At 42.6% G+C, this 16901-nt stretch overlaps 1 protein-coding gene across 2 annotated transcripts in view; it reads right to left on the bottom strand.

Moving 5' to 3' along the window:
• Positions 1-225: 225 nt before the first annotated feature.
• The window catches only part of LOC146964866 (E3 ubiquitin-protein ligase SH3RF3-like), a 99804-nt gene continuing 83128 nt past the window's right edge, over positions 226-16901 (bottom strand). Inside the window, exons 7-10 of one of the 2 annotated variants that reach the window (XM_085766330.1) lie at positions 14920-15197; positions 9390-9715; positions 2123-2478; positions 226-621 (exon numbers count right to left, since the gene is read on the bottom strand). In XM_085766330.1, the coding sequence (XP_085622456.1) occupies positions 453-621; positions 2123-2478; positions 9390-9715; positions 14920-15197 (1129 nt within the window). In that variant the 3' untranslated portion in view covers positions 226-452. Of the gene's footprint in view, positions 622-2122; positions 2482-9389; positions 9716-14919; positions 15198-16901 lie in introns of both variants that reach the window. The other variant, XM_085766329.1, reaches the window with a different exon arrangement.

Here is a 16901-nt window from a genome sequence, read left to right as displayed (position 1 = left end):
CATAAAGACAACATAACCTGTCATAGTAGACCTAATTGCCAAACTTTAAAAAATATGTCAAGTTGTCATGACAAGGATATCTCAAACAATGTCAACTTTCATCAAAAGTGACATAACTTACCGAATGACACTTAACGACAACTGTCATTAAGTATTCATTGATGTTTATGACAGGTGTCATGTCATGGTTATGACAGTGTTATGTCAGTTTTATGAACACATATTCAAGTGTTACCAATTATCCTCTATCAATTTTTTTGGGCTACCAGCTTTTAAAAGCAAATTTAGACAGGTGTTTTCATATTTAATCCTTAAGTGTAATTCTGGAAAACCCAATATCAGCTCAACCTTTGTGTGTGTCTGCTGCTGTGTGATCTGTTAGTGTGTGTGTGTGTTTGTTTTGTGACCAAGGAACAGGAACATTGTGTGCTCTTTTGTCCACGTTTTCCAGTTCAGAAGCTCTCGACGAAGCTGCTGGGAAACAGGCCGGTCTGTCCCGTCCTCTGCAGGGTGCCTTTGTACCAGCCGTCCTCCCGCTTCTTATGGACGAACACCACGTCTCCCTCCCGCAGCTCGATCTCCGCCTCGCTCTGCGGGGGGTAGGGCACCACCACACGATACCTGCCACCACACAGAGATGGTAATAACACACATAATGCTTTTGAGTGGCATGGGCAACATGACATGCTGAAACAACCCATCCGAGAGGATTTCATCTGTGCATGTATCAGTAGTGTGTTTTTTTTTCTTCTTCCCGACAATAGCTTCAGTCACTGGTGTGAATTATGGGTAGAAACCCAACAATTTGGGTTCCTCTGCGGTCATGTGTTCACTCTGCCTGCCTGTTGTTGCAACGCATTTGATCTTTTATAATGTATTGAATTTTATATCTTATTTGTAGCTTGCGGCTTTCGCTTAAAAAAAAAAAAAGGTTTCAGCCTCAGGTGTAACCGAAGGCTGAAACCTTTTTAATTTACATGTTAAATTGTTCAACTCAGGATTTTTCCCTCTTGAGATCTGAGCTGAATATTCACCCCTGCAACACATTTCTGAAGTCAGAGCGTGACTACAAACATGACGTACAACAATACCAGAGTGATGTATTGTTGAGTTTCTGGCCTCAGCACTGTTCTGTGTTATATCTGGAGCTCTTCACAAGCCAGTGAGTGCATATCAGATGTCATGGTAACCATTACGTCTGTGTTTTGGTGTACCACTGTCCCACAGGGTTTGATGTTTACCAAAATATTGGTAAGACAATTCTGTTCTGCCTCTCTGCTTCTCTCTCACACACACACACACACACACTCAGACAGAAGGAGCAGTGTTTGCTGTGATGACCAGTAGGCTACTCCCTGTACACACATGCTTCATTCCTCTCTCATGTTTTAGTGTCTGTAAGTGTTTTACTGATTTTACAGGTTCCCACCGAGGAAAACACTGTGTGTATAGGAGTGTGTATATGAGTGTGTGTGTATGGCCGCTGGTATTGCTGGTGTATGGTTGCATCTCTCTTGGAGAGAGCGGGATGATCAATTGATGATTCACAGCAGATGTAACTGTTGCTTCTGGCCCGCACTAATGGACTGGCTGCTTACAGGCATCTGGGTGAGAGCTAGCACCTTGATTAAACCCTAGTGTTACGCTCCCACACGCTGACACGCACGCACACACACTCACACACTGATGACTTACTGCCCACAAATGAGCCTCTGGCTGCTTCTGGCTTTGTTTCCATTTATCCTCTGCTTGTGCTTTTGTTATCGGTGGGTTTTAATAATTCTCTCAGGACACAGCCTGACTTTCTTCCCTCTCTGTAACATGATAAATCTCTCAGCCCTAAACTGTTTGACCAGGATTATCAAATAGTATTCTCTCAGGATTATTATGGTCAGCTGTCCAATTTAACTTTACTTACAGTGTTTGCTACTGTTGTGTCATTTTGCACACACAGCTTATGACCGAATAATGACTTTGGAGGCCAATACCATGTTTGACCATGCAGTTTATAGTTGTAACATTTCCTGCAGTTTTTGTCTGTGATAAACACAGATATCAATCTGTGTGTTAGTGTGTCTCTACATGTAAATGTGTGTGTGTGTGTGTGTGTGTGTGTGCTCACCTCTCTCTGGACAGGGGTTTGGGTTCAGGCCGGAGGACCATCAGTGGGTTGCCGGCGCGTGTTGCTGGGGGCGACATGGGGAAGTTGGTATCCAGGGAACCGGACTTCCTGTGCAGCGGCTCCATCCCTATGGCTCCTGCCATGTCACTCTCGATTGGACAGGAGCCGGCTCGCCCTTGCGACGCCATGGGGCAGGAACCTGAGCGAGCGTGGTGGTGATGGTGGTGGGGGTGGTGGGTGGGGTCTTGGCCGGCCAGCGAGGGGTTGTGGGTGGGCGGGGAGGAGGGCGGCGAGCGAGGTTTCTTCTTAGCCGCCGCCCCCGATAGGAGCTTTAATAAACCTCCCGCTTTCCTCTCCTTCTACGGGTGGAGCAACGCAGGAAAACAAACAAACAAACAAAGAGAAATGCTGGTAAAGATCATTGTTTGCCTGAAATATACAGGAAAATATGTTTCACAAGACGTCTTATGAAAAAATGACAAGATTGTAATGAAAGCAGTATAAACAAAATCTCTCCAGTGTATTACTTTGTTTTCCCCTCTCTACATGAAAATACAAAGAACATAAATAAACTCTCCATGTATTAATAAAAACAAACAAACAATGAAATGTTTTGCTGTTGACTCATCACACAAGAAATGAAAGTGGTAACCACTTTTGCCTCAGAGAGTAAAGCAACATGAGCTGTCAACATGGACGAACCCTCTAAAGATTTGATAAAAACCAACATCTCTAGGCAGAGGAAATTGGAAATACAGGAAATATCTGTTTTTATGAAGCTGCTTCGGTGCTGTTTATGACACTGGGGACAAGTTCTCTGCACATTTTGGAAGGATCCACTTTACCGCCCCCCCCTCCCCTTGCAGGAGTTGTTCAAAAACTTACAACAAAACTTACATGTGAAGATAATTAATGTCTGAGAAAGTGTGTGGCGTCAGAGAAGGAAACATGCTGTAACTGTTTCTTGTCAAACAACAGCTTATCTGTTCACCTTGCCCTCCTATGCAGCGTCTCCAGTGGTCGTCTGGAAAGCTGAGTCTGATTACAAGACTCTTGGATCTTAATGCTCCCGGCTGTTGTTTGCCAAGAAAAACAATTATAGCAGATAAAGTTGTTGTTTTTATGTTTCTACTTGTGTATGGATTAGACAAACAAGATACGGTGTGTTAATATGCCATGGCAGATTTTTGGACTGGGAACAGAGACAGACTCTGTGTTTTCTTTACCTAATGCACAACAATACGTACTGTACTGTATCAACTTTCTCATTTAACCTTCTCAAAACTAGTGCAGTTTTCAAAATGCCAAATTAGGGTATACTTTGTGGTAGAACTCAAAATACATAGCAATTTGATTTGATTTACAGGTTTTATAATGCAGACCAAAATCACAGTGTTAGTTGCTTAGGTTGCCAGATTTGTGACAGTTTGAACACAACAGAAAAAGGGTTCAAACACTCTCCCTCACCTGGCAGCCCTCACATTACTTACATTACTTGATCTGTGTGAAGACTGAATAGATCTCAGTGATCAATACAATAGAAAAGACTGCTCGACTTTCTCCTCCTCTCCACTGCCTTTCACACACGTCTCAGAAGGAAGAAAATAATGGTTACGGCAGTTGTTGTTATTATTCTGATTGAGTAAGTCAGAAGGGAAATGCTGGGAGCGTCAGTCACAATGTGCATTTAGAACAAACAGGGAGCTACATTAATGATCCTTCAAGCTGTGTGTCTACCTGCTCGGAGAATAAAGTGGAGTGATTCCAGTCAAACTGTTTTCTCAATGGCACCTATAAAAGCAGATTCATGGTTTTACATTCAGGCTTCACTGTGGTGGGTGAGTAAGGCGCTGTCCATTCAGCCAAATTCTGCAACAGCAGGAGGACAAAACGTCTCTCTCTCTCTCTCTCTGTCCGTTGCTGCTTGTTGCTGATTTTACCCTCTCAATCATGACAGCATGGATCAATACTGAGCATGCCCAAGGATGATTACAATTTTTTGGCGATGCTGGGAGCCTTCATATCAGCTGTCTCTACCTCAGCCATCTGTGTCTTTAACATGCTGGCTGCTGGATCAAGCTTCAGCTCTGCTTTACACCCGTTCCTCGATCAAAAAAACATCTTTGCAGTGTCTGTCAGGGATGGACAAGGCGGTTGTCATGGAAAGGGCATGAAGTTGTGAATTTAAAAGCACAGGAATAAGATGGAAAACTCAGAATACAAGGTGCTGTTTAATTGTGTGATTTTCAACTGAAATTATAAAAGAGAGGCAGAGCTGCAATAGAAAGGCTAAATAATTACAAATCACCAGAGAGAGCATAAAGAGCTTATGACCTGTTGACCACATAATCTCCTGCCAGAAGTCATTATTGAATAAGAGACTCTCTCCTTACACTAGCTGATTCGAAGCTGAAATGTGTAACGGCAAACCTAATGAATATGATGCAGTTTTCATCAGCATTATCAACAACATTATAGTGCTTACCATGCACAATCATTTGCATATTGAACTTAGCCAAATTGTGATTTCATTGACATTGTGATCAATAGTGCATCCATATCAAGAACCGAGCTGTCGTCACAGTGGCATAAACAGAGAGCACATGTGAGGCCCAACCAGAAGAAGGTTAACCTGAGCAGGTTAATGTGTTAGTATGACACATGAACCTCTACTGCAGAGACTGAAACACATTAACATTGACCCACAATTCCCAGCACTGGAAAAGACTGTTAAACTTTAAGAGCACCGGAGTCCCCGGGCTGGTAATTATTTCTTAAGCTAAAACAAAGTTCAGCTTCACCTTACATAAGAATGCTCCAGCTGCATCCATAGTCAGTAAGCAATGTGGGAGCTAGAGATCTCCCAGAAACCTCTGAACCCAGAAAAACTAAATTTACCAAGTCCTCTTATCAGTAGTTTCTGAACATACATCTGGATAAAGTCTCACATTACCTAACTACAGTACCATGTGTTGTTCATTTGAGTATTTGTGTAAATACAAGCAACTGACATCCTGATTATTTAAGAGTAGCAACACCCAGGTCTTGGTTTTGGCAGATTTTCGCCTTCTTTTCTCAGGTTCAGGTGTTTGGGTGTTAACATCAGTGCAAACTCTCTCAGCTTTCAGCACCTAAACTTGTAAAGACTTGTGACGATGGAAGAAAAATCTCCACAGTCCTGAATACATCACTATTAAGGTTTCTCAGAGAAACATCTTTTCATTTCCTTCATGCCACTTTTAACCATCACCCTGGATCAGCTTTTCCACATGTAATAAACATCAATATGGCACACCCTAACCAAAACTGAGAGGTCACGTCAGGATAATGGTGACTTATAATCACATTACACAGAACGCCTCTTCTGTTTATTTTACATTTTCAATCAATCTGCCTCTTATTTTTCTACCACCACTACCCACTGGTCCCTGTGGTGAGTTTGCCCAGCTGTCACGCCAAATTTGCAAGCCTTTGCAGATGGCTCTGTAATACTGAACAAGGCTTGAAGCAAAAACCTGTTTGTGCTTCATGTCCATTTTTTGGCTGTTTTCTGGTATTTCATAAACCATTAGCTACATTTAGCAGCTAGATTCAACCACTACAGCATGAACAACCAAACACATGATCATCCCACTCAAACAAAAATGGATCTTACAGTAAGTGGGTTGTTAATTAAATGATATTTTTTTGATCAAAATATATTTTTTAAAAGGGGGAACAAAAACAATGCATAGCCCAAATGAGCAGTCTTACTATTAGAGTGGGGCAACACAGAAAAAAGGACTTAGAGCTTGTATAAACACTTTGACTCAGCAGAGCCGTGATAGAAAAATAACAGCATTCCTTTCGTCTACACTACAAATGCCAGTGCTTTGGAGTGATGTGTTTCCCTAAATGCTATGATTTCATTGTTTTTCAGGGGATGTCGAAATGTGGATCTCCTTTCTTTCATTTTTTCATTCCAAAACATAAATCTCTTTCTCATGAAATACCGATGCTCACTGTCTGGAGACTCCACAGTCGTCTCAAGTGTACACTGGCAAGGTACTGAAATAAACACATAAAATGTTCCACTGCTTTGGCAACATAAATTTCCTTCCTGTCGTGCAAATAGAGCCTGTTTGAATTTTGACTTGGGAGAAGGAGGAGATGATGGGAAGGGAAAAAATAAAGATAAACAGAAGGAGAGGAAATAGAGGGATGTAGTGGGAGAGAGGAGCAGTGGAAAAGGGACTCAGGGAGGGAAAGTGGCACAGAGGAGGACACAAAGAAGCCAAAAGAAAGGAGGAGGATGGAGACAGAGGCTGAAGAGGGAATGATATGGGGAGGAAGGAGAGAACAGAGCGGTGTAGAGAAAGCAAGTGAAAAGGAAGGCAGGCGGAGTGATTGAAAGCGACAGAAAAAAGTGAATAATCACTCCCTCTCTCCTTTCATCTGCAGGCTTAAACGCTTAATCTGCCTCCTGTGAATGTGTGCGCTCGCCTGTTTGTGTCTGTTTACATTAGCAAGGCCCATTGCTGCTGCTGTTCCAAAACGAGCCACCAGATGGCAGCAGGTACTCACACTTTAATCTGATTCTTCAGGCTAATTTTGCATGGTACAAAAATAAAAGCTTGCATGAATGTGTGTGTGTGTGTGTGTGTGTGTGTGTGTGTGTGTGTGTGTGTGTGTGTGGGTGTGTATGAAGTTTTCATTCATTCCAAATACTCACTTATACATGGATTAATTGGAAAAACCACCACATCTAGGAAGGATTCATAGGCATTGTTCAATAACTGAATAGTGCAGCTTTTGTACTGAACCTCTCTAACTTCGACTGCTTTCGGTTTATCTGTCTGAAATGAAAAACAAGAGGAATCATGGGAGCTCAATGTACTTGTTCTCAGGCAAGCTGTCTGTTCCATCCAATATCTATACTGCTGATCCATGTAGGGCTGAGGAGGGGCTGGAGCCAATCCCAGCTGACATTGGGCAAGGGCAGGGTACATGCTGGACAGGTTGCCAGTCTATCACAGCAGGGCTGACATACTGAGACAAACAAAGTCACCTATGGGCACTTTACAATCACCAATTATCCTGGTGTGCATCACTTTGGACTGTGGAAGCTGGAGCACATGGACAGACCCCACTGCACTGGAAATATATGGTCAATATCATCGTTGACATAATATTTCATCAAGATAGTTCCAGACTTTTTTTTTTTTTGCAAGAGCTTCCTTCAACCATTTATTTGGCAGTTGCTGTGCACGTGCAGATTTCTTGGAGATGTTCTCCAAATGCATGTCAACGTGATAACTGTCTGTAATGCCGGCTGCGCTCTAGACAGTGTGACACTGTGTCAAACAGAGATAAACCAAACTGCCTGCCAGACAGTTATCATAGCTGCTTCATCATTTCCTCTGTAACAAAGATGGACTCTGTGCAGCTTCATCGCCGCACTGACTTCAAACCTGATGTTTCTGCTCTGCCAAGCCGAAAGCAACAATGGTGAGTGGTGTGAATGAGGGTTTTAGGCTGAACATTAAAAAGATAGTATGATGATAAAGTTTTTTTTTTTTTTTTTTACAACAAAAGATGGCAATGCCTTTATTGCTTTGTGCTTTGATTTTTTTTTTGATCCACTGAGCTGCTCTGAAAAAACCCATAGATATCCAGAATCTTTTTTTAGGGCATTACCATTTCTGAAGCTTTTATAGCAATACCGGATGCTTTAATCCATACAGTAGAAAGGCTGTATAGAGTAGAGGGGTAAATCATTTAGTCTGGACATGTGGTCATTTAAGATTTTCAGATTTCTGAGAAAGAAATCATCTTCTGATAACATGGGAATATTCCTTAATATCAGAATGGCACAAAGTAACATCTGCCTATTCTAATGAACAACCTTGACTGACTTTCACTGGGTGATACTGTGGTTAGTACTGTTGCCTTGCAGAAAGCAGGTTGTGGGTTTGATTCCCGGGCCAAGGGATATGTTCTCCTCGTGTCTGTGGTTTCTCTCTACACTGGTTTCCTCCCACAGTCCAAAGACATGCACACTGGTTGTAGGTGCAAATGTGAGTGTGTGTGTGTGTGTGTGTTTTGCTTGTCTCTGAATGTCAGCTCTGTGATGGACTGGTGACCTGTCTAGGGTGTAGCCTACCCCTCTCCCACCCTTGCCCTATGTCAGCTGCTGGGACGGGGTCAAGCTCCCCTGCTACCATGCACAGATAAGCAGTACAGACAATGGATGGATGACACTGTCACCACCTCGTTCTAACTTCTTTGAGATCTGCTCGGTGTGGTGAGCTACGATCCCGAATCTGGCCTCGCTGAAAAAATACGAGCTGAAGCCATCTTTGGGTGAGACGATGTAAACAAGGCCGCTGCCTGCTGTTCCATAGTCAATGAGCTGTTTGTCAGCTAGCCATGTAGTTAGATTAGCTGTACCAGACAGTGGAGCCAACAGTGAAACAAATGGAGCTGAGACAGATGCGAACCGTCGGTGCCATCCTTCACTGTCAGCTCAGCCCGATTTAGCATCCACAGCTTTAGCACCACAGATCTCACAACATATAGGACGGCGGTTGTGCCAGCTCCCTGGGTGAAAGACACTTACTGAGGTAGAGGTGCATTACTGACACATCTCATGCACACGTATAGACACAGACACAGACACAGACACACACACACACACACACACACACACACACTACAGATTTCACATCCAGTTAACCCTGCGATATCTAGATCACAAAACACCTTTTTCCAACAGATGTGGTGCTACAGTCAATTAAAACATATAAGGTGACAAAAATGCAAATTTAATTTGTTTTGAAAATCCCAACATCCTCATCTTTGCTGTATAGTTCATTTTGTCTAAGTTGTTTATTATAACAGTATTTTATCCCCAGCTGCTACTACATGTTGCAACAGTCAGTACTCAGAGATTCAATTTATTAACAAGAATTCATGGGAAACTTGGAAAGCTGACTTCTCACAACCTGTCATGTGTTAATGATAAGTTATTTCCTGTAATTTCCACCAGATAAAAAAGCCCTTGATTAAACATGTGGAGAAAATCAGAAGAAACATGACAACAAATTATTCTGTAGAAAGAAAAAGTGTTTGTTTCTCAGCCTGTTGCATATAAAGATCTCTGGTTAATTGAGGCCACTATCTGTTTCCACAGTGGCTGTTGAACTTTGGTGCAAAAGAACACATTAAAACAAGCAGACAACATTTGACCTTTATCCTTTTTTGTAATTATTTTTGAGGACAGACTCACCTTCTCTGCTTTGGGGGTGAGGGCGCTCTGGTTGGGGGCGTGGGAGGGGCCTGGTGAAGGTGGCTGCAGGGGACTTGCTGGCTCGCCGTTGAGGAGCACCGCCGACACGTTAGGAGGCGTGAGACACGAGAGAGGGGACGAGAGCGGGAGGTGCGGTCGTGCTGCGGGAGAAGAGAGGGGCGACGGCCCTAAGCTGGTTCCCGGAGACACCATGGAGAGAGGACGACCCGATTGGCCGTGGCAACGTGAGGGGGAGGAGCTCTGAGGACGCAGGGGAGAGATGGCCACCGTGGGGCGCTCCGGGCTTCCAGCGGGAGGACTGTGGACTGAAACAGACACAAACACACTTTAATCAGTATAAATAAGAGGATACAACACACTGTCAAAGTTTCTCTGTGGATTCTGCAAAACATTCCCGACCACTGAAAGGTTATGTGCGTATTGAGAGGAATTTAAAATATATACATCCACCTTTATAGACTGGGAAGGACTAAAACTGCTCTCAATCATATCATCATATAGTATTGTCATGAATACTGGAGTCAATCCCAACATACAACAAACACTCCCATCAATTTATCTGAAAGCACATTAGGAGAGAATCTTTTAATGGTTAGTATGAACAGGAGGAATTATTACAGACTGCAAAACCTGGTTTAAAGACACATCCTTAAAGCATCTTCAATTCATCTTAGGTGGACATCAGTCAGTCTGACTAAATGGAGACATATTAACCAGATGCAGTTGATGCTGATTCTCTAAAATAATGTAATCTCCACACAGATTTAATGACAACCACTTGGTAGGTTAAGGTGTTTCTTAGGTTATCGCTTTTGGTTGTTGCTTTCAAGGTGCAGAAAACATTATGTGGCATGAAAGAACAACCCACACACAGAGAATCTGTGTAATTTTGATGGAATGTGACATTTATTTCAGTCAAAGGTTTTTTCTTAGTCTTAATTAGGAAATGGGAACTGCACCACATTTTTAAATCCTGTGCCACATTGGTTTGGCAGCTGTATGGAAATATACTATGACTAATCTAAGTTTAACTTGGTGCCCTAACTCTAAAGTCAGCCCTTGTAGAAATGAAGCCGGGCTGAGACATTTAGAGCCCCCCTTTTTTCCAGCCTTTAATTTGTATGAGGACATTTGGTACTTATGAGGATAGAAGTACGCAACAATACACACTCATACAACACACACACACACAGGCATGTGCGTGCACACACACACACACACACACACACACACACACACACACACACACACACACAGGGTTGCTAGCCACCTGCTCTTGTACACTGCAGCACTGAGGCAGAAGTCCATAGAGAGGCGCACTGGTCATGTGATAAAACCACTAAACGCCAGAACTATGCACATACTTTATTTTGTAATGGAGACCAGATGTGTGTATGTGTGAGTTTGTGTTTTTGTGTGTGTTAGAGGGAGAGACAGAGAACAGGGAAGGAGGTGGAGAAAGAGAGAGAGTGAGAGGCAGAGAGGGAGAGGCATGAAGCTCTGTCATTACGCCTCCATAAAACAAAAAGCACAGTGATGTCATTCAGCAGTATGTTTGTGAGCCTGTGTTCATTTGTACGTGGGAGTACACGTCTGTGTGTGTGTGTAGCTGTGTGTGTGTCTGCTTGTGTGTGTTATTCTTGGCAGTGTTCTCACAGTGTGTACTCTTAAGCCTCCAAAAGAAACCTTCACCATTATTTTCTCAGAGAGACAGAACAGATACAAAGAGGAGGAGAGACTGGGGTACTGGAGAGATGAATAGACTCTGAGTGGAGAGCAAGGCTGATATGATCTAGACCTTGTACAGACACAGGTGTGTGTGTGTTTCTTAGGGGTTGTGTGGGACTGACCAGTGGAAAAAAAAAACATTGCCAGTGAACATTGTGCAGGCATTTGTACACACAAAATATAACCACCCTCCTAAACCCTGAATGCAGTAGAAAGAAAGAAGCAACACTGATGTGTGCTGCATTTCATTCATCCCCAACACATACTGTATATTTCTAATGTTCAAAAAATGTTGCAAGAATCCACTGTCCAGGCTCTTATTGTTTGGAGTTTTCATCGTCTTTTCTCAACAGTTAAACATCCTCATCCTCCTAGTGTGGTCAAGTGGACCTGTTGTTGCATGTCATCTGTACGGTGTACATTTTAGGACATCCTCAGGTGTCAGGCTTCAGCCTCAGACTTTAGATGAAAAGGCATAAGGTCTTAGGAAAACTTCTGTCAGGTGTCCACTAAACAGCCTCAGAAAAAAGTCGCCAGACCAAAAGGCATCAGAAAAAAGTCGTCATACCAAAAGGCATCAGAAAAAAGACGTCAGACCAAAAGGTGTCAGAAAAAAGGCGTCAGAAAAAAGGTGTCAGAAAAAAGCTGTCTTTGTCAGAAAAAAAGGTGTCAGAAAAAAGGTGTCAGAAAAAAGGCATCAGACCAAAAGGCATCAGAAAAAAGGCGTCAGAAAAAAGGTGTCAGAAAAAAAGGCGTCAGACCAAAAGGCATCAGAAAAAAGGCGTCAGAAAAAAGGTGTCAGAAAAAAGACGTCAGAAAAAAGGTGTCAAAAAAAGGCGTCAGAAAAAAGGCGTCAGAAAAAAGGTGTCAGAAAAAAGACGTCAGAAAAAAGGTGTCAGAAAAAAGACGTCAGAAAAAAGGTGTCAAAAAAAGGCGTCAGAAAAAAGGCGTCAGAAAAAAGGTGTCAGAAAAAAGGTGTCAGAAAAAAGGTGTCAGAAAAAAGACGTCAGAACAAAAGGTGTCAGAAAAAAGGTGTCAGAAAAAAGGCTTCAGAAAAAAGGTGTCAGAAAAAAGACGTCAGAAAAAAGGTGTCAGAAAAAAGACGTCAGAAAAAAGGTGTCAGAAAAAAGACATCAGACCAAAAGTCATCAGAAAAAAGGCGTCAGAAAAAAGGTGTCAGAAAAAAGACGTCAGACCAAAAGTCATCAGAAAAAAGGCGTCAGAAAAAAGGTGTCAGAAAAAAGACGTCAGAGAAAAGGTGTCAGAAAAAAATATGTCAGACCAAAAGGTGTTCTTCAAACTTTGATTCAGTTGGGGCTGGGGGGGGCAGACTAGTAAATTATTTATTCAGTGCTGTATTTAATGACGGTCATCGAAACACGACACCGGTAACGAGCTGTCGTGCAGAAAAGAGACTGCACCCGAAAGGAACACGCGTCTCCGATATGTAACGCCAGGTTCACACCGGACGCGGAAGTGCCACGAATAGACGCGGAACAGACTCTGTTTCCTACCGGCGCCCTTGTTAACCGATTGTGTTGTTCACACCAGATGCACCGCGGCGCGACCTGCGCAGCCAGCTCGCACCCTGCAGCGATCGTTTTGGTCTATTTTGTGTGTGAGTCGCAAACGATCGCATCAATCTGGGCAGGAAGTTACCCAAAGAAACACAAGAGAATTCGGTTAATTTTCAAGATTAAAGCAATTTTCAAAATAAAATACTGCGATTGACAAATACAATAGCCGTGTGTTTGCGTTTGTGATCTATTTGTGTTTATATACCTAAACAGAGCATGAGAAAGATGAACACACGCACATACCTAGGCAACACATTACACACACACACAGCCACAGTCGACCCACACATACACTACACACGCAGCCACAGACCCACACAGCCTACACACAGGCAGAGGCGCTGGTTGACCGGCATGGAGAAATGCGCGTCTGGTGTGAATGGGAGGCTCCAGCTCGCGCGCGATTTTCCTTTGTGCAGCGCTTCTGCCAGAACAGCGCGGATATGTCGTCATGACATGAGTGTTTGACGGTTTTACTTTTATTGCTATTGTTGTTGTTTCTACTGCTCTAGCATGAAAAACATCATGTTTTGTTATGTGACGTGAATTTACACCATTTTAAACCTATAAATAAAGTTATAGCCTATTTAAATATTCAACAATTTCAGTTTCAATGATTTGTATGTGGATAAATACATTTATGCAGAAAGCTTTGATGAGCAATTACATAACAACACATAACAAGAAATTAGTATGTGCTAAATTATCATGTCACATTTAAAAACATGATGTTTTTAATTTTACAGCAGCAAAAAAAAAAAGTAATGGTCTGCAGACTGTTAAATCAAGGTTTGTAGAAATAAAAAATAGTCAGTTTTTAATCTGATGTCTTTTTTTTCCGACACCTTTTTTCTGACATCTTTTGGTCTGATGCCTTTTTTTCTGACGTCTTTTTTCTGACACCTTTTTTCTGATGTCTTTTTCTGACACCTTTTTTCTGACGCCTTCTTTCTGACGTCTTTTTTCTGACACCTTTTTTCTGACGCCTTTTTTCTGACGTCTTTTTTTTTCTGACGCCTTTTTCCTGACGTCTTTTTTCTGACACCTTTTTTCTGACGTCTTTTTTCTGACGTCTTTTTTCTGACGCCTTTTTTTCTGACGTCTTTTTTCTGACACCTTTTTTCTGACACCTTTTTTCTGACGTCTTTTGTTCTGACGCCTTTTTTGTGACGCCTTTTGGTCTGACGTCTTTTTTCTGATGCCTTTTTCCTGACACCTTTTGGTCTGACGCCTTTTTTTCTGACGCTTTTTGGTCTGACGACTTTTTTCTGAGGCTGTTTAGTGGACACCTGACAGTGGTTTTCCTCAGACCTCATGCCTTTTCATCTAAAGTCTGAGGCTGAAGCTTGACACCTGAGGATGTCCTAAAATGTACACCGTACATCTGTCATCTCCCTACGCTCCTTTATCAACTCTCTGCTGTTATAACAGTCAATTAAATCCCATGGATTTGACATTAAATATTCAACTTTTGCAAATGATCATAATTTGCAAACAATGCCATTTGTTAGGCCATGCACTTTTACTTAATGATTATTTATATCATTTTATGTTATTTATTGCTCCGTGTGTGTGTTATCTAGTAGAGTTCTTGTAAGCTGCTGGATGACTTGAATTTCCCTCCAGGGGGATGAATAATAATTATTTTTCTATTCTATTCCATAATCTAATGCGGAGATGTCTGTGAACACCACAAGTTTTCCTTGTACTGTTATTTTATGGTCCAAAATGGTTTTTTTTTCTACACATGACTAGCAGCACTGATGAATCTGGAGATAATGGAGGCCACTGAGAGCATATGTCTGCAACTTTTTACATGGTGTAGAGGCTACGTGAATTAATGACTGATCAATATTCTATTATTCCGTAATAAGAAACTAAGAGCCTAAAATGCCGCAACGTCCCAAACGATCCAGCCTCTGCTCCTATAAGCCTGTAGGCTGGAGAGCCCATTGCAGGGGATGATGTTGCAGAGCATGAAGTTGGAAAAATACCAGAGACAGAGACATCTCCATGTCATAAATACTTTCTTTTAACTCGCTTTACATTTCTCTGGAGGGCTGTAACAAGATTCACCTCTCCTTTCACAGCAGGCTGTTTGTCATTCACATGAGTACCTCAGTTTTTGAAGTTCCCATTTCTGCCTTTTCTCGAGTGCCACCACAAGTGCGTGCATGTGTGTGTGTGTGTGTGTTCTTCCATACCTAACTGCATTGAGGTGCGTGCCTGGTTAACTGTGTGTTGACTGGAGCGCAGGCAGTTCTTGAGCTGGGCTGCCGCGGTTTGCGGCGAGGAGGCAGGACTGACGGTGTTGATGGAGTTGGCTGAGTTCACCAGTGGGGTGGAGGGACGGGACGACGAGGGCCCCGGGGACCCCGGAGACGAAGGGTCAGAGATTTTATTCCCCACCTGACCGCATCCACTCCCACCTACTGGACTGGATAGACACGGGCCACGAGAAGCTGCAACTCCAAATGGAGCCCTTTAAAAAAGACAGAGTGGAGACAGACATCATAAAACAACTCCAGCTGATGTTTATGGAACTTTCCTTTCATCAGATCCATTCTTATGTCAACATAAAAGGTTATTACTTCAGAAACAGTGGTCCTCTCAAACCAGCAAATGCATGTTTAACCAAGCCATCAGCAAGGCCGCCATTTGATCTGGACTCAAGTATGTTGACAACAATGTAAGAAAAGATAGACCATGATGCCCAGAGGATGAAAACTACCGACAGGATGTGATCCCCTGTCTTCTTCTCTAGCTCCACTGTGAGGACGGGGGCTTCAGCCGATGATAATATATTTAGTTCAAAGCACCAGTAAGCCGTATGTGAAGCCCAGCAAAGCCGCTAACATGAGTGCAGTCTCTTGTTTTGTGCAAAATGTTAATTGCCAGTAGACAGTCCATAAGAGCAGAGCAGAGGCTGTGAACAGTGCTATTATCCCCCGGTCAAAGTGAGTGATTTCAGTGCTATTATCTGACTGGTGGATCAGCACAACACAGTGTCCTGCTGTAACATGTACGGAGCCTCAAGCCGCTCATGTTTCTGTCTGCAGAGTGCTGAATGGCAGAACAGTGAGCTGAACATTATTGACGCAGCGGTATTCACACTCTTATGGCTGCCCATCGATTTCCCGTCACACACATACCGAGTTATGGCTTTCTCTGTATGTGTGTGTACGTGTGTGTTGGTGTGTGTTTCTACGAACAGAAACAGCATTGTTATTCACAGATTCTTTTATTTGAGGTTCCCCATTGCCGGTGCACATGGACTCTTATTTCTAACTGCTTATTGTGTGTGCTACGTTTTTGTAAAGGCTCATAAGGATATTCTTGGCTGCTATCAGTAACTTTCAGAATTTCAAGTAATAGCACCATAGCCGCTTTTCTTGCCAGAGCACCATGTGATTGTGGCATCTTAAAAATCTGTTGAAATAATCAAAATGCATTCATGAACTTCTTGAAATTCTTGTGTATTAGAATCAACTATATAGTTAATATTTTATCTACATTATATTTAGTGGCCAGTCTGTATTGTGTGTGTTTTTGTGTGAAGGTGTGTGCGCATCTTTGGCAGCCCTCATTATCATATTGAGAAATTTCTGAGCTGCACTGCAGACAAATGAAGGGGAGAGGAGAGGTAAGGAGGATGGGAGGGGGGGTGGGGGAAGAGGGAGAGGGTATGCATGTGTAAAAATAACAAATTGCCTCTCATTTGATTACTCGCCCATCCTGCCTTTCTCCCTCTCCCCCTCTCTCTAAGATTGCATAACTGCAGAATGTGAAGCAGCCATTCATATCCAGAAGAGAAGGACACCTGCTGTTTTCACAGCCGTTTCACCCTTTTGTATCATTTTATCACTCTTTCTCCTTTTTCCTCATTATATCTTTCAACTCTCTCCTATTTCAATATTTCTCTGCCTCTTTCTACCTTCTTCACCTTTTTCCTTCTCGGCCCCATTCAGTTTTTTATCCCTCCCCTCCCCTCTTCTCATTCTCTCTTTTTCTCACTCCTTCAGTAGCCATATCTGGCCCTTCATCTCCTGATTATCTTTATCTCCCTCATTCTTGCCTTTTGTCTTTTGTTTCTCTCCATCACTTATCCTTAATCTCCTTTGCTTTCATTTTCTTCTGCTCTCTCGTTTTCTTTGACTGCATCATGGAGCAGAATACAGATTAGATG

The sequence above is a fragment of the Trachurus japonicus genome, chromosome 21, assembly GCF_045865225.1.
Source record: "Trachurus japonicus isolate A0001 chromosome 21, Traja_1.0".
Classification (NCBI taxonomy): domain Eukaryota; kingdom Metazoa; phylum Chordata; class Actinopteri; order Carangiformes; family Carangidae; genus Trachurus; species Trachurus japonicus.
Note: the sequence above shows the minus strand (reverse complement) of the source record. Positions and strands in the feature narration are given on the sequence as shown.